Below are 18,190 nucleotides of genomic sequence, written 5' to 3' on the forward strand. Positions count from 1 at the left end.
TCATCAAGACCTTATTTTGTGGGTACCTGAAATCCTAACTTATAAGCATACACAGCATGACTACTGCATGCTGAGACTGATTTTTATTTCTTGTCTGATGGAAAGAAATCCTATTACTTTGTCACCCTGAGTATTTTTAAGACACTATCATATCATGGACATTTTGGATTTAAAAATGATCATGATCCAGGTTAATTTTCTGTACATTTTTGCTTCTGTATAAGTTGACATTTTACAGTACTTTGAAAGATACACAATGTGTGTATCTCAATGTGTATATCTCAAAAAGACTCAATGTCATTTTTCTCAGAGAAAATGTTTCTTTACTTAGATGCATATCGTGACCGCAGTTTTAGAAAAGAGTCCCATTTCAAAGATGTCATATGTTTATGGTAGAATATTGAATCAAATATTTGCAAATACAAAGATAAGCATGAAAAATTAAATCTAAATTCACCCAGAGAGAACACAGTTGACATTGTACATGTTTCCAGGCATCTCCCTAAGCACAACCCAAACATGCGCGTGCACACACACACACACACACACACACACACTTTCATCTTACCCTTTTGCCCCCTGCCTCTTTATACCATAGCTTATCTCACATGTTTTAACAGATAAAATGTTAATATTCAGATATTCTGATAAAAGCTTTGCAATATCAACATAATTTAAAAATTTTAATATCAGTAGTTTTAAGTTTGTCTTTTTTTGATTACTAACTAAATGCACTGTGATATGCACTGCATTTTTTAATTTTTTTTTTTTGTGATATGTCCTTTACATGCATTAACTCATTGAATTCTCACTCATAGTCCATAGGTAGGTATTTCTGTTTCGTAAGTGAGGAACTGAGTAAGGAGTCTCATAAATGGGACAGCTGAGGTTTGGCCCTGGGCTGTCTCTCTCCAAACTTGAGTCTTTAACTGCGATATCAAAGTCGTTTCTGGAAAGTATATGGAAATTTCCTTTGCTTCGTTCTTTTTAGTATTTTATTATATGGAAAGGAATGCCCCGATAGTTTAACTAAGTCCTTCTTAATAGGTATTTAGAATCGTTTCAACTAATTGCTATGCAATACAACTTTGCTACGATATTTATTTAGATTAAATTTTGGAGATTTTAGTGTGAAACTCAATTATTGTATGGATGGGTGAAAATATTAAAACTGGGGTTCTCCTTGCCAAATTTCTCCACAAAAGGTTGGCTCCTGTTTTTACTTTCATCACCAGTGCTAGTTCATGATCTTTAGCAAATACATGTTAACATGTTTTTTAATATGATGAGATTAAAAATGACACATCAGTTTAATTTTTTACTAAAAAGGAAGTTTTACTTGCACATCAAATACAATTCTTTTTCTTATGCTAAATGTTGTCTATTTTGCTTCATTTTTACGTGTAAAACTTTTTTATACAATGCATATAAATAAGAAATTTATAGAGGGGGCACCTGGCCCATGCAGGTGGTAGAGTATGTGACTCTTGATTTCAGGGTTGTAACTTACCTAGAAAATAAAATAGGGTGTAGAGATTACCTAGAACATAAAATTAAAAAAAGAGACGTTTATAGAAAGCAAATCCAAGTGGTACAACGAAGAAGAAAAGATCACGAAATTAAGAAAAGTTTACTGAAAGACAATTTAAAGCATAGAATATCACTTTACATTCATAGAACTGACAAAATCCAAAATTGGTGATATCACTTATTGCTGGTAGGAATTCTGGGAGTGGAAGCTCTCATACCTTGCTTGCAGAAATCTGAAATGTTGTAGTTTTCTTTTGGAAAGCAATCTGGAAAAATCTATAAAATTTAAAATACAAATACTTTTTAAGATAGCAATATTTTTGAGAATCAATTTGATAGAAGTCACAGCATCAAAACGTAATCAAATATGTACATAAATCTTAAAATTAACAATGTCAGTGGAGCAGAGAGAATGATTTTACATAAGGACAATTAAAATAAAGGAAATGAGATTACTGTATGAATTTTGAGTAGTAAATAATTAGAGAGAAAAATAGCAAATTATGTTCCAAGCATCTCCAGAGAGGTGGAAAATTAGTGTTTGAGATAAGAGGAAACTATGATTTTGCAGAATTCTGTTAAAATATCTGGGATAAATTATACCTCTTAAATGCGTAAGAACAAGTCACTTTAAAAGAATGGTACACTGTAACAGTACTTGGCAAAGCTTCACATTGACCTAAATATTCTTCATCTCATGGATAACAGAATTATTAGCCTCAGGAGACATTTCCAATATCCTTTTGGCTTCTAGGAGCAGGGCCAATTTTCCGAAAATTGTGAAGTGGATGAAAATTGTCTTAGGCGATAGCCCAGTTTACCCACTAGCCAGGTCCCTCCTTACCCAAAGCACGTACTTCAGGGAGTCAGAGGAGTTGGCCTAGGTGGTCAGGTCACACCTACCACTTGGGCCTTGTTGCTACTCACTCAGGAGAATGTACATTCCTTCATCATTAGTTTTAAGGCTCAAGGTGTCACCTGTTTTAGCAAATGCACAGTGTCAAGGAGAGAAAACTGCTGAGCCCCTTTCTAGATAATGTGCTTGAATTTTAACTGGGACCTACTACTAATGAGGTCCTCTCTTTTCCTTAGATTGAAGCCACCAATGAATGCCTTTCCTCCTATGGTAAGAAGGCCTATTGAAGCAGCATAAAAGGGGTAGCCAGGAGCTGGGAGAGAAGGTTATTCCCTGTGTTCTCTAAATTACACTTACATTGCTCTATACAGAAGCCTTAAATAATAATCTACAAGACACATAGAAGATGTTGCATTTTGTTTCTTGAAATAAGTTCATCATCTAGATCTAGAATTTATCTGCCCATGTATACCTACCACTCACCTATTTATTCATTAAACAAATACTAATATAAAGCTCATCATATACCAGGCACTGTTCTAAGCACTTTACAAATATTAATTCCTTTAATCCTCCTAACATTCCCTAAGTGTTAGTATTATTATTACAACTACTTTTTGGAATGGCCGTGAATGAGCTCACTAGATTATCTATTGCTTGATTTGAAAATGGAAGATAAGACTTGCCCTATAAATATCTTACAGAAATCTATGATTGGGTTAAATACATCTCCAAAGAGATGGAAAATAGTGCATTATGAGTAGGAGATATGTAATCTTAAAATACTTATTGCATTAAGTAATAAGCCATTGAGGGAGTGGATTCTTTTTCTCATGTTAGTGGATTATAGTTTCTCAAGCCTTAGTTCTCATCTGTGCTGAATTAGTGTGGAATTGTTCGTAGAGTAAATTTTAAATCGATGACTCCCTCCGCCCTCTCACATTGTTCATAGTCCCCAGTGCCTTATTAAAAAATGTTAAACCAGACATGACTAGCTTGCATTCACTGCATTTTAAAGAAGTCATGCAAAGTGATTTTTAATAAAACCGGAAGAAAAAATGATATTTGGTTAAATGAAGTGTCACAATGCTAATTATACACTAAAACCTCCTGTTCCATAATGTGGAATTAAGTATAAGGAATGTCTGTCAAAAACTCATGTCAAGTACTCAAGTAATAAAAGAACTCAATGTGTGGGTGCCTGGGTGGCTCAGTCAGTCAAGTGTCCAACTTGGCTTAGGTCATGATCCCGTGGTTTGTGAGTTCGAGCCCCGTGTTGGGCTCTGTGTTGACAGCTTAGAGCCTGGAGCCTGCTTCAGATTCTGTGTCTCCCTCTCTCTCTGCCTCCCCGGCTCATGCTCTATCTCTTTCTCTCTCAAAAATAAATAAACATTTTAAAAAATTTAAAAAAGAACTTAATGTAAAGCTCTAACCTCATAACAAGTATTACCAGTAGGACATTATAGTCAGGCATCAAGTTATTGACACTAGATACTCAAGTTATATTCAATACATGGTTATTAAACAAGAATGAAGGGTAGGATGCTAAGGCTGGCATTGTTGGGACAGACAGAATTTCAAAGATGAGTGAGACCTTTCAAGGAACTATAGGGCATAGTTGTATATGAGTGCTTCTCAAATTTACAGGCACATTTAGATTACCTGGGGATCCTGTTATTGACAAATTCTGATTTGGTAAGGTCTAATTTGGGGGCTGAAATGTTTCATTTCTAACAAGCTTTCAGCTGATGACAATGTTGTAGGGCCAAGGACCACTGTTGAGTAGTAAGGATGCCCATGTTTAACTGTAATAAAATATTCCAGAACTGTAATAAAATATTCTGCAAATAAAATATTCCAGAACAGAAAAAGTTGCCAATTCTGAGTGTGGGGATCTTGGCAGGTGTGCAAGTAGAATACTTGGTAGGTAACAATGAGCTCTCAAGTAGATTTTTGAAGGAAGAGGTTCAACCGCATGAGCTGCATGCCAGAGACACACAGGTCTGTAAGTGCTTGGAGTCTCAGGGACCAACAAGGGGTTGATGTGGTGGAAGAGGAAGTCAGGGGCTGCCTTGACAAGACTAGATTGACTAGAAGACTAGGTTAGGGCAGATGTAAAGAGTCTAGGTTGTATTGCTAAGGAACTTGATCTGCGATGGGCTGGCAATAAGATGTTTCTAGAGGATGACTCTGACTGTAGGGGGGAAGTGGGTTAGAGAAGGAAAAAGTTATAAGTAGGGAGACTAGGAAACTTTGCAGAGAAGATGAAATCTTAGATTTAGGGAATGTGGTAGAATTTGGAAAAGTCAGGAAGTTATTTAAGAAGTTCAAATTTAAAATTGATGGGAATTGGAAATGAATGGGATGTGGGATTGAGAGACAGGTACATGTTGAAGACGACCTTATGCTTTCCAGCTTGAGGGAGAAATAGAGGCTACACCTTTGGTAATAAGAAAAGTGGAAGGAAGGACAAGATTTTGGCCAGAGATAATGGGTTCAGATTTGTACTTGTTCAGCAGGGCATTTGTTCTAGAATGTAACTGGAAACGCCTCTCTGAAACATGAGAAAGGTAGAGAAATGTAACTTTGGGAGTCAATGCAAAGAAGCAATAGCTAAAGCAATGGATGTAAATAAAATCACCAAAGGATTTGACTTTAGAGAGAAATAGTAACAAATGCAAAGAAAGGCGAGGAATTTGGAGAGCTGCATGTATTAACAGGAGGCTCCCAAAACCCAAACTTGATCTATTTTTTCAGCCCTCTATATTTTAAATACCATTGGAGTTTGTATTACCAGAGAATGCATCTCACATAAAAAATAAAAACTTTTCACTTTCAGCATTGTAGTGCTGACTGGATTTGTAATACAACATCCTGAGTATAAAACCCTTAGGAAGATGTATAATTAGTATGTGAGAGTTTATGCCTAGTTTATGCCTACATCCACATACTTAATAATCATCTTATTTCCTCTGGAGGATTTATTTATTCTGCTTTTTTAAATACTGAAGTCCATATTTTATTCAGATTTTCTTGTTTTTCTACATAATGTCCTTCTTCTGTTCTGAAGTCCCATGAGGATATCACATTACATTTAGCCATCATGTCTCCTTAGGCTTCTCTTAGGCTTCACAGTTTCTCAGACTTTCTGTTTTTGATGACCTTGGCAGCTCTGAGGACTGGTCAGGTACTTTGATCTTTCTCTACTGGGATTTGCCTGATGTTTTCCCCATGATTAGACTGGAATTATGGTTTGCAGGAGTAAGACCACAGAGGTAAAACATCATTCTCATCACTTCATATCAAGGGTATATATTATCAACCTGCCTCATAGCTGTTGGTGTTAACCTTGATCCCTTGACTGGTTTGTCAGGTTTTCCGTTGTCGCTCTTTTCCTTCCCCTTTCCATACTGTACTCTTTGGAAGGATGTCATTATGTTCGGCTCCCAGAGAAGGACCAAGAAGTTGTGCTCCACCTCCTTGAGTTTGGAGTAGCTACATAAATTATTTGGTATTTTTCTACTCACATGGTTTGTCTCTTCATCCCCATTTATTTGTTAATTCAGATAATTTGTTTATATCAGCATGGACTAATGGATAGTTACTTTATACTTTCAGTTATAATCCAATATTACTTATTCTGTTGCTGAAATCACTCCAGTTTTGACCATTGGTTCCCATGTCCCTGTCACATACTTCCATCATTGCTTTCATTTGTTTACTTATTTGTTTTGAGCTCTTCCTTACTTTCTGGTACAATGATGCTCTAGTATCGTCTTCTATATTTACGAATCCAGCCTCTTGAATAAGCCATTTCTTCAAGGAGCTATGGTTCCTTTTATTGCAGAATGATGTTAGAAACCAGTATCTAGGCACTAGGTGTAGTCTTATTTTTTTTAATTGCTGCACTGTTCATTCTTTTAAGGTCTTCTAAGCTGGTGAGGATTCCAGACATTTAGAAATTTGGTAAAATGCTATAATGAGAGTTTTATCCCAGACAGACAACAGTCTTGAAAGCGGTGAAAGTTTAAACACACATTCAGTACACTTCACTAGCACACTTACAGAAGTGCCATGAAAATCTTTAAAAATATTTTTAAAAATATGTGGGGTGCCTGGGTGGCTCAGTTGGTTAAGCGTCCAACTTCGGCTCAGGTCATGATCTTGCGGTTTGTGTGTTCGAGCCCCGCATTGGGCTCTGCGCTGACGGCTCAGAGCCTGGATCCTGCTTTGGATTCTGTCTCCCTCTCTCTCTGCCCCTCCCCTGCTCACGCTCTGTCTCTCTCTGTCTCAAAAATAAACAAACATTAAAAAAAATTTTTTTAATTAAAAAAATATGAAGGAACTTCAGCAAACCTTCTAAAGTAAATATTTCTTGAATGTATTTCATAGGAATAAACTGATCTATTTCCTTTAAAACTCTTCTTTTAAAAAATGTTTATTTGAGGGAGGGAGGGAGGGAGAGAGAGAGAGAGAGAGAGAGAATGCATGCATGCATGTGGGTGAAAGGCAGAGGGGGGAAGAGAGAATCACAAGCAGACTCCACACTGTCAACACAGAGCCTGACGTGGGGCTTGATCTCACAAACAGTGAGATCATGACCTGAGCCAAAATCAAGAGTCGGAGGCTTAACTGGCTGTGCCACCCAGGAACCCCATCCTTTCAAACTCTTCTTTATGACAAGTTTCTTCAGGACGGGAGTCTTAAACTTTTGCAAAAATTTAAGCATGATATTGGTTTCTTAAGCTTATGAGTTGAGCAGAAGAATTTCAGGACCTCAAAACTCCTCACGGAAATGATCTCATTGATTTTCACAACCTCTCATGGGGCAGAAAGAGGGTAGATAGTAGAATAGGAAAGCTTGATTTCTAGTGTGGATTTAGAAAACCCAGGGGAGAATGGCTTAGAGTTTCTCTGTGGTAAAACACAAAGTTTTTATCATCAGCCCTTAAAGGGTAAGGAGCCAGAGGTAGCATAAGCAAAAATCCATGACCAGATTTTTGGGGTAAGAAACTTTAATTAGATTTTGTGACTATGTTGTATAATTTATTGAAGATCTAAAGATTCTGTATATATAATTTCTCTTAAATTCTGAAAATTTCCATATTGAATCCAATAAACATCTAAGTGTCTACTATAATCTGTGTTAGATACAAGAACGTGAATAGTTTTTGTCCTTAAAGAACAGCTGTGAATAAATTTTACTATGGGTCCTGGGTTGCTGTTCTGTATAAGAATACAGTTAAAGGAACTGGTTAATGCAATTTGAAAGATTCAGGAAAAGATACAGGTATTTGCAGTGGCTAGTTTATATCCAAACAAACTTATGGGGTTATCAAGCATAGAATCTAATTTTTCATCAATAAGTTGATAATATATTAATGAAATGTCACATTATTTACTAATTCTGATAAAGGATGGGTACAGAGAAAATAAGACTTTGTTATTCAGCAAGAATCTCACAGTCTAGTGGTGAACAGAAAAAGAGTATACAGATAGAACTGTGAATATATGAAATATTCTTATGTTATATTATAAAGGAATATTATGTATTGTTTAAAATTAAACATTTTGTATATTTCATGCAAAAAAAAAAAAAGAACCCCACACATTTTAGGAAATCACTGTACTTGTATCCTTATGGAATATAATAGTCTAACACTGTGAATAAGTAAATGAGGCTTGGCTTTTGTAGCTATGTATCTTGGAAGCTTTTGGACAAGTTTATTTTCCAAGTCAGACTTCATAAATCTTTTCTGCTTCAATTTGATGTATGTGTTCACAAAAAAGTTTCCACTAAGTAAAGCGCTAGGAATCTGCTTTGTTTTTATAATTTCTTCAAATGCTAGGAATGGTTATTTTATTTTCATAGGCTTACTTCTCTCATCCTTAACTAAGAACTGAAATATATCTTTAGGTCCTCTTTGTAAAAGTACTTTAAAATTGTCCTCACTGCCTCCATTTTTAATTTTTACAATGTACTGGCTTTTGATTGAGTTTTAATTGTTGATCTGTTGCTCACATTCAATTGTGTATTCACTACGGATCTCACAAATCTATAGCGGCTGTTTCTGAAATCCCAACCACTGTTGTAGATACTAAGGACATAGCAGTGAACAAAATAGACACAGTCCTGCCCTCATGGAGCTCACATTCTAAGGGGAAGAGGCAGGCAATAAATAAATAGACAAGAGATACATAATCTGTCAGATGATGATAAATGCTGCAAAGAAAAATAAAGCAGGAATAGACTTAATATTCTGAGATTTGTATATAGTGTGCCAGAAAATAAAAATTGTCATTCCTTGAGAATAAACAGCATGTATATGAATGATGATATCGCAGAGCTGTCTGTTGTTCTCTGGATCGAGTAACTGATCTGGTAGACTCTATCAATGAGGGAGATCATTTGTGAGCCAGGAAATGATTGTTTGCTTTACATGGCAGCCTGCCTATGAGGGACTGGAAATATTCTAGAGTCAGCCCTTGCTCCATAGGGCAGATGCTTGATTAAAACAGAAACAAGAACAGAACCTTTAAAAATAGCTCTTACTTTTAACACTGAGATGTTACTTGGTTCCCGAGAACAAGTAGAGAAAGATAAAAACTAAAGTCAGTAGTTGTTTACGTCTGAATTAATAAATCCGGACCCAGACAACTCCCAAAATTGTCCGGGGAGTCTTCATTGCTACCCGAGCCAACACTAGGAGGCATGATAGTGTGGTATGATCAGCAACTTTGTTCCACAGTTTATGGGGAGAAGCCTATAGATTTTTCATGTTTTTGTGATTATGAGATGGAGAACAGAACATCCACATCCTGTTTTCCTAGAACAATGTCCTGTGACCTCTCTATTTATGGGCTTGGCTAGTCTAATCTGGGAGCTAGTCTTGCTCTGGCTGCTTTGTGACTGCAAAATAAATCATTTTAATCATCTAAAAATCTAAGAAACTTTTGGAGATTTCTTTTCAAAAGTAGGTGGTAGCCAAGTTAATATTTATGGTTTCTGAGTACATGTGCAGTTGAATATTCCTTCCTTTTAAAGATCAAAGCACTTACTTCTCAATTACCAGTGGTAGCTAATAATGTTTGGGGGCACTGTTGCTGGGTGAGGGTCTAGGAATACCCAAGATACTTGTTATACTCCTTTTTCCCTCTGAGGTCCCAAAGGAAAATAGATGCGCTGGACAGTAGTTGGAAAAAATACCAAACCTATATAATTCCTCTTTGTCTCAGTACCCTCTCTCATAAAGAGTATGGAATAATTGCTTATATCCCATAATGTTGTTAGAAGTTCTGCATAAATTAAAATATATAAGGTATTATCTATTGCCTCCCTGGTTTTTAAAGTGATGATGATATAATGGTTATGAACCCTTAGAGCTAAACTTCTGTGTTCGAATTCTCTTCCCACCACTAACTAGATGACTAGATGATGAGTTTGAGCAAGTTATTTAACCTTACTGTGCTTTTCAAAAACAGAATAATCATATCCGGGAGGATATTGTGTGGAATAAATGAATTAACACAAATACTTGGAGCAGTACTTGGCTTACTGTAAGTGGTCAAGAAAGATGTACTGTTGATATCATTACTACTACTACTATTTATGTATTTATTTATTAGTGTGGCTTTGGCACCCAAATCCTAATGCAATATTCTAAGGAGCTAGGCTGAATCACATAAAGGTCTCCTGTTCTGTCTGCCAGGGAAACCTAAGAAACCACCATCCAGGTTGGCCAAGGGCAGCTTTGCCTGTTTTTTTTCAAATCCACATCTGACTTCTCCACTCTTACACTCTAATGTCAACCTTCTAGGGACAGAAGAAGTACATCAAGTAAGGCCAACATAAAGAATGTTTGCCCTAATGCCAAAAAAAAAAAAAAAAAAAAAAAAAAAAAAAAAAAAAAGAAGCCTGTCTTGGGCTGCTTCTAACTATGGCAACAGTCCTGAGACAGGCTGAATGTCTTAAAAGAGTCCAAAGAGAGACTGTGGGTGAGAAAGAGAAGGGATCAGGCCCACCTAGGAGTGGTACCTGGGTCACTCTATCAGTTCAACTGGAGAGAGAAGACATAAGTGAAAAAGATTTCCATAGGCCTCTCCCGATTTTTCCAGGCTCCTGAGAAAAAGAATTACTCTAAGAGACCACACGTCAATTCTTACCAACTTTAACACAGCCAATAAAATGTCTCCGGAGTTGAAATGACCTTGCTCAACCTTGTGGGAGAGCATGGCCGGATCTGGAGATCAAAGGGTGTGTTCAGACATCCTTATAAGACCAACTGACCAAATATCAATTTGCCCACAGTCATCTTAACAAGACCAATTTACCTAATGAACAACTCTAATTCACTGAAAGCTAAAGCCTGGAACATCAACTTGCTGAATGGGCAATTCATGCAAAACGGACACACGGTGTTTTATACCAGGTTTAGGACTGGTTTGCCTACTAGAGGCACAGCCCAGGCAGTTAGGGCCTGGGGGACCCACATGGTAAACTGGAGAAAATTCGGGAGGCTGTACTCCACTCCAGTCAGTGGCTGCCTTATAGGATATGGACCCAGTATTACCACAGCCTCCAAGTTTTCAAATGAAGGCAGAAATCTGGACTTTTATATGAATTATGCTGACATTTGCATTTTGGCAAATACTTAAAATTTAAAATGTAAACAAAACAAAAATTGTGCAGGCCAAATGCACCCCACATGCCGTTTGACTCTCCCTGTGTGCCTGCAGTCTACAATCTCTGTTGTACATCCTGGGCGTTTGCCTACTAAATGCTCATGCTTTCAGCTAGTTGAGCATGGCCCCAAAGCTCCACAATACTTGCAATGTGTAATTTTGCTGAGGCACAAATCTGTTTCCCAAATGCTCCAAGTTGACTTATGAATGTGATTTACTTAGCTGGTGAATGTGCTTATGTCTGTACCCAATTTCCAGATTTCAGTGTGGCTTTTGGGTTTTTTTTAAACCAAGTTTGAGTACATAGTGCCATTCATGCAACAAATAAAAGCTTTGCTTTAAAAAGGGTTGTGGGAATCAGGGGACAGTGTTGGCTTTTAAGGTTGGAGATAGAAATGAAGAGAAAGTGAAAAGGTCTACTCAAGATTTAACTAGGAGGTAGAGTTTAGGAAGTTTGAGGTAGGAGTCAGGGAGGGTATCCGTAAGAATTTTGAGTGGAAACAATCAACATTTTTCAGATTGTGGTGGCAAAGAATTAGGCAAGAAGTGTATGAAGAGATTACTTGAAATTTTTGGTTATACTTTACTTTCATTTTAAGAGGAAATTTATGTGCTATAAAATATTTTTGAAATTTTAATTTTAAATTTAAAATATTCGTTAAATATTTTTGAGAGGTACGGGGTAACCCTTATGAATGTCAAGAAACTGTAGCACTTTACAAGTTATCCTAAATTCTTTTTAGTGCTCAGGTCTCTCAAAGATTGCCGAGGTCAGTGACCACTTTTTTTTTTTTTTCTGTTTACATTCATAATTCTAGTACAATGTCCTGCTCATAGGAGGTTATTTATAAATTAAATACTTCGGGGGCGCCTGGGTGGCGCAGTCGGTTAAGCGTCCGACTTCAGCCAGGTCACGATCTCGCGGTCCGTGAGTTCGAGCCCCGCGTCAGGCTCTGGGCTGATGGCTCAGAGCCTGGAGCCTGTTTCCGATTCTGTGTCTCCCTCTCTCTCTGCCCCTGCCCCGTTCATGCTCTGTCTCTCTCTGTCCCAAAAATAAATAAACGTTGAAAAAAAAATTAAAAATAAATAAATAAATAAAATAAATAAATTAAGTACTTCGAATTATTTAAACATGTCTTCCCATTTTAAACATTTATGGCTTAAATATATATGTCTTTTTTTTTTTTCAACGTTTATTTATTTTTGGGACAGAGAAAGACAGAGCATGAACGGGGGAGGCGCAGAGAGAGAGGGAGACACAGAATCGGAAACAGGCTCCAGGCTCTGAGCCATCAGCCCAGAGCCGGACGCGGGGCTCGAACTCACGGATCGCGAGATCGTGACCTGGCTGAGGTCGGACGCTTAACCGACTGCGCCACCCAGGCGCCCCTATATGTCTTAATCAAATCCAGAAATTGTGTGTATGTCTTGGGTAGTGAAGGGGAGCTTGCATCAGACTTGGAGGAAAATGAAATGTACTGTGTTTTTAATGCCTAAACAATACAGTCCATGATTTTTTCTAATTTTATTTTTTATTTTTTAAAATTTACATCCAAATTAGTTAGCATATAGTGCAACAATGATTTCAGGAGTAGATTCCTTAGTTACCCATTTAGCCCATCCCCCCTCCCGTAACCCCTCCCGTAACCCTCAGTTTGTTCTCCATATTTATGAGTCTCTTCTGTTTTGTCCCCTTCCCCTGTTTTTATATTAGTTTTGCTTCCCCTCCCTTATGTTCATCTGTTTTGTCTCTTAAAGTCCTCATATGAGTGAAGTCATATGATATTTGTCTTTCTCTGACTGACTTCTTTCACTTAGCATAATACTCTCCAGTTCCATCCATGTAGTTGCAAATGGCAAGAGTTTATTCTTTTTGATTGCTGAGTAATACTCTGTTGTATATATATATATATATATATATATATATATATATATATATATATACCTATATATACCACATTTTCTTTAGCCATTCATCCATCAATGGACATTTGGGCTCGTTCCATACTTTGGCTATTGTTGATAGTGCTGCTATAAACATGGGGGTGCGTGTGTCCCTTTGAAACAGCACACCTGTATCCTGTGGATAAATGCCTAGTAGTGCAATTCCTGGGTCCTAGGGTAGTTCTATTTTTAGTTTTTTGAGGAACCTCCATACGGTTTTCCAGAGTGGCTGCACCAGCTTGCATTGCCACCAACAATACAAAAAGAGATCCTCTTTCTCCACATCCTTGCCAACATCTGTCGTTGCCTGACTTGTTAATGTTAGCCATTCTAACAGGTGTGAGGTGGTATCTCATTGTGGTTTTGATTTGTCTTTCCCTGATGATGAGTGATGTTGAGCATTTTTTCATGTGTCGGTCATCTGGATGTCTTCTTTAGAGAAGTGTCTATTCATGTCTTTTGCCCATTTCTTCACTGAATTATTTGTTTTTTGGGTGTTGAGTTTGATAAGTTATTTATAGATTTTGGATACTAACCCTTTATCTGTTATATCATTTGCAAATATCTTCTCCCATTCTGTCGGTTCCCTTTTAGTTTTGCTGATTGTTTCCTTCACTGTGCAGAAGCTTTTTATTTTGATGAGGTCCCAGTAGTTCATTTTTGCAATACAGTACATGATTTGAAGTCCTCTCTTTGCATATCTTTGTCTTCTTAAAATATTTGGTTGAGTATATTATGTCAGGATGTTTCTTCTAGGTTTTAGTGTTTCCTGGGCTAGAAATAATATAAAATGGAACCATCTTTGTTTTTTCCCTTTTGAATCCGTATCAAAAGGTTTTGGCTGAAAGTGCCAGGTGCACATTTTAAATAAGGTATTGGAATCATCACAGAGTATTTGGTTTTGGCTCAAGAAATCCATTTAGAGTTTCCTTCAAAGTGAGGATGCATGGACCTTCCAAGTCTAATGCCGAATGGCTACTAGATGGAGAGATTTCTCTCATCCCCAAATCACCTGTATCATTTCTCCATGTCCCTTTGAACTATTGCACTATATTCCAGCATCTTGAGATACATCACGCAACAAGAGACAAGAGCTTAACTTGAGTTCAATTGTCTGGATCCCTTTGTTTGGCAGAGAGGTTTCTCTTCTAGGAACAGGACAATTACAGAGGAATCAATAGCCCAGACAGCACAGAGCTTGTCAAATGGTAAAGGACTTGATTAGTGCAGAGTGAAATTTCATTCCTAATTGTCATAGATCAGTCTTCGTTATCAATCTTTTTTTTCCCCATAAAGTCCTTCTTTGAAAGCATTATGCGTTCAAGTGAGAAATTCTTTTTTTTATTAAAAAAATTTTTTAATGTTTTATTTATATTTGAGAGCAAGAGAGACAGAGCACGAGTGGGGGAGGGACAGAGAGAGAGAGGGAGACACAGAATCCGAAACAGGCTCCAGGCTCTGAGCTGTCAGCACAGAGCCCGACCCAAGACTCGAACTCACAGACTGCGAGATCATGACCTGAGCTGAAGTCAGATGCTTGACTGACTGAGCCATCCAAGCGCCCCTCAAGTATGAAATTCTTTCGGGAAATTTTTAAAGACAGGATTTGGTTATTTTCAGGCTTTGTAGAAGCCACTAATACCTAATGCAAGAGGTGACTTGTGAGATCTGGCATAAATAGTTACCGAAGGAATATGATCTCAGGATTGTTTAACTCCAGAAGCCATGCGTACAGAAATTGCTTGATTTTTTTTAAAGTAGATTTCCACCCAAAATGGAGGAAGTTTCACAAGTAATATCAATCCTTTCATACATTCTTTAGTGTTCTTTTTTGCCTGGTTATTTTTGAGATACCTATTTCTATATGCCTTTGAAGTAACATGTTTACCACTCTGTCCTGGGGCTAGTTATTCATTCATTTATCAAATATTTTTAAAGCACCAATTATATGCAAGACATGTTGATAAAAACATATAAATAAATCAGAGAGACTAAGAGAAAACAAACTCATAACACACAAATGTTAATTTTCAAATGTTCAAGTATTATGCAAGAATGCACTCTTCTGAGATTATTTTGGCAAGTTACTAGGACTTATTGGCAAAGGACTTTGTCCTTGGTAAATAGCTGAAATATTATTTGCTTCAGTCCATGTTATACTCTGTATTTTGAGCTCAATTCTGCTGTTGATAACTAGACCACAAATTCCTTTTAGACAAAAACTGTTTTTTAGAATTTTCATTGAATTTTATTTTCAGTATACTGCAACTTTTTCTTTGGAAGAAATCTTATAAAAGTATATCTGATGTTTAAGATTTGTGAAAAGTAATGGTGATATCAAAGCCTAGAACAAAATCTTTGTGTTTTGACTTCTTATCATTATTTGATTTTGCAACCATCGTCTATTATCTTAAAAGACTTTATAACCATCTTTCCTCCCAATCTCCAAATAAGACTTTGCGAATTTATAAAATTAGTGGCTTAAAACATTTAAATTTTAGACTTTTAGGAATTTTATGACATTGCGTTAGATAATTGAATTTTCCCTAAGATACAATAGTAAATATAAAAATGTTTCTAAATTAAAAAAGTTGAATTTCAGTTACTTTGAATATTGACTTTTAAACATATTCAGAATCATTGTTACTTGTGTTTTATAATTTAAATAATAGCATTCTTAAATCTAAGAATGGTGCCTTCATAAATCTGATAAAAAAATATTTGTTTTTCAATATTCTTTTGCCATTAGGTGATTTGGGCTCTTGGGATCTGCTCATTTGCCTGTCTTCTAGGAAAGCTGGTGGAAAACCTTGCATATCCAAGGAAGACATGTGCCAGTTAGGTTTACATCAAAAGGTAAATTTTTTTTTTCAAAATGGTTACAGATTTTAACAGCCCTTGGATATTAACAGCAGCATATCTTGGTCCATGGTATTTTTTTAATGTGAAAAAAGCATCAAAACTTACAGCTATTTCTCAGTAGTGAAATAATATTACAGTAGCTACACTGATCATTTGATATATCTGCAGTTGACAATCTTGATACGTCCTTCCTCCTTGTACCTCCTGACTCCATTGGCCTTTGGGTCGAGAACATTATTTTTGCTCTTCTTTTCCATCTTTGGCCATTCCTTCTCTGTTTTCTTCATAGCCACCTTTTGTCTGCTCATACTTTAGAGTCCTGTGTTCCTCAACACCACTCCCAAGGTTGTTGATGATTCCCAAAAGTACATCTAAAATTCAAGCACCTTCCCTGGCATCAGGCTCGTGTGTATAATGCCTGCTGAACATCACTTTTATATCACACAGACACCTCAGAGTCACCATGGGGAAAACTCACTCGTATGTTCCCCAGTAAATCCACTTCCACTCTTGCATTCAGTAGCTCTGTAGAACTTCTGTTATATTGGTCACAAGCAGGAGCAACCACTGTCACTCCCTAAGGTGGAAATCTGGCCTTCACCTCTGATCCCTTCCTCTCCTTTGTGGTCTACATTCTATCAATTACTAGTGCTAAGGAATTTAACCCCTAAATACTTCTCAAGTATATTATTTCTCAAATATCCATGCTCACTACTTTTATTCTGGCAAGATAGTCACCATATCTTACCAGGTTATTACAGAATCCTCTTTACCGCTTTTTCTGAAGCAAGTGTTCTGCCCCTGAAATCCATCCTGCCCAAAGTTATCAGGAAAAAAAATACAAAATTCTGAGCTAACCTAGTTAGTCCTATACTTAAATCTTGAATGGCTTTACATCAACTATAAGGTAAAGCCTACAGTTTTCTTCCCTGTGAGTATTGGTCAACCTCCAAGCAGGAGACAAATTCCATACTTGAAAGGACTTAACTGAAGGGAAACCAATGAAAGAGCTATTTACTGAGGTTTTGCCAAGATAAGAGAAACAAGATTAGAGAGAATGTAATTAAAAAGATTGGGGGAAAAAAAAACAAAACAAAAGATTAGAGGCACCCAGGGACCAGCAGCATCATAAAGTTTTACCACCCTTGGTCTGAAGAAGGGTTTATAGAGGGAATGGTTAGCAAAGCCTAATGAGAGCTGGAGCCAAAAAAGAGGGGTCGCTGGAAAGGAGCTATAAAGTAGGGGAATGTAGTCATTGCCAAATCATAAGCCTGCAGAGAGGAAGCCAGGGAGATGAGTACTCAACCTCTCTTTACTACCCCCCAAACTCTTGCCAAGGCCTCCTGTTGGTGCCACGCATCATTCCAAGTGTTCACATATTTCTGCTCATTCTTTACACATAGGAGACTGAAGCACAGAAAAATTGAGAGAATTTCCTAAGTCCTCATAGATAATAAATGAAGCAACCAGGATTCAAACTCAGGCAGTTTGACTACAAATTTTGTCTTCCTAACTACATCACTATAAAATTTTTCTAAATAAATATTTAGGACAGCATTTACAGCCTATTCTCATGAAGATTCTTAAAGAATGCATAAGTTCTAAATGATACATATTAGATAACTGTCACTTTGGAGCATGAATAAGTTGAAGCTTTATGAACCGTGACTTATGTATGTAAACATAAATATTCAAAACAGAAGTTGCTTCAGATTTGTTGGGATTCTTAGATGAACAAAGAAAAGGGCCTCTGCTCAAATTAGGATTACTAATCACATGAGAGCTTTGGAATCTAAGTGCTTAATGAAAGTGATCATAAGATTTGTTATAAAAAATGAGTGGCCTGGAGTCTCTCTAGTCAGAAGGAGAGTAACATGATTTTAAAACTGTATTGGTCCATGTGATGCAGAAAGTGAAGTGAGGTCCACTATTTGGGGTAACACTAAGTTTAGTAACTGGGACTGTATTTCACCTTTAACAGAAAGGTTCTACTGTTTCAAGAGCAGAGGGATTCATTTCTAGCTCTAAATGTTTGTAGGATTAGCAGTCCCTAAAACAGTATGCTGTTTTTAGTACCCAGAGCACTGAGAAATACTGAAATGGCTCTTATTATAAAGCATTTGAACACATTTTCAGATGAATTTGATGGAATGATAATTGCATGGGAGAGACAAGGGGATAATGACTCTTCTTGTCATTAGTTCTCTTCCTTGTGAATGATACTGAACAGCTTCCAGAGAACATCTGAGTTCTGATAAAATAGAGAATGTACAGACCTAATGAAGAGAAAGAGAAGAAAAAGATATTGCTGTGAAG

The 18,190-nt window shown here is 36.9% G+C and overlaps 1 protein-coding gene across 7 annotated transcripts in view; it reads left to right on the forward strand.

Annotated features, from left to right (window-relative positions):
* The window catches only part of CPED1 (cadherin like and PC-esterase domain containing 1), a 282,494-nt gene that overhangs the window by 42,557 nt on the left and 221,747 nt on the right, over positions 1 to 18,190 (forward strand). For 5 of the 7 annotated variants that reach the window (XM_045495428.1, XM_045495426.1, XM_045495429.1 and 2 more), the window contains one exon: positions 15,762 to 15,868. The exons of the other annotated variants lie outside the window; for them this stretch is intronic. In XM_045495428.1, coding sequence (XP_045351384.1) covers positions 15,762 to 15,868 — 107 coding nt within the window. The remainder of the gene's footprint in view (positions 1 to 15,761; positions 15,869 to 18,190) is intronic. 7 annotated transcript variants of the gene reach the window in all.

The sequence above is a fragment of the Leopardus geoffroyi genome, chromosome A2, assembly GCF_018350155.1.
Source record: "Leopardus geoffroyi isolate Oge1 chromosome A2, O.geoffroyi_Oge1_pat1.0, whole genome shotgun sequence".
In the NCBI taxonomy this organism is placed as follows: domain Eukaryota; kingdom Metazoa; phylum Chordata; class Mammalia; order Carnivora; family Felidae; genus Leopardus; species Leopardus geoffroyi.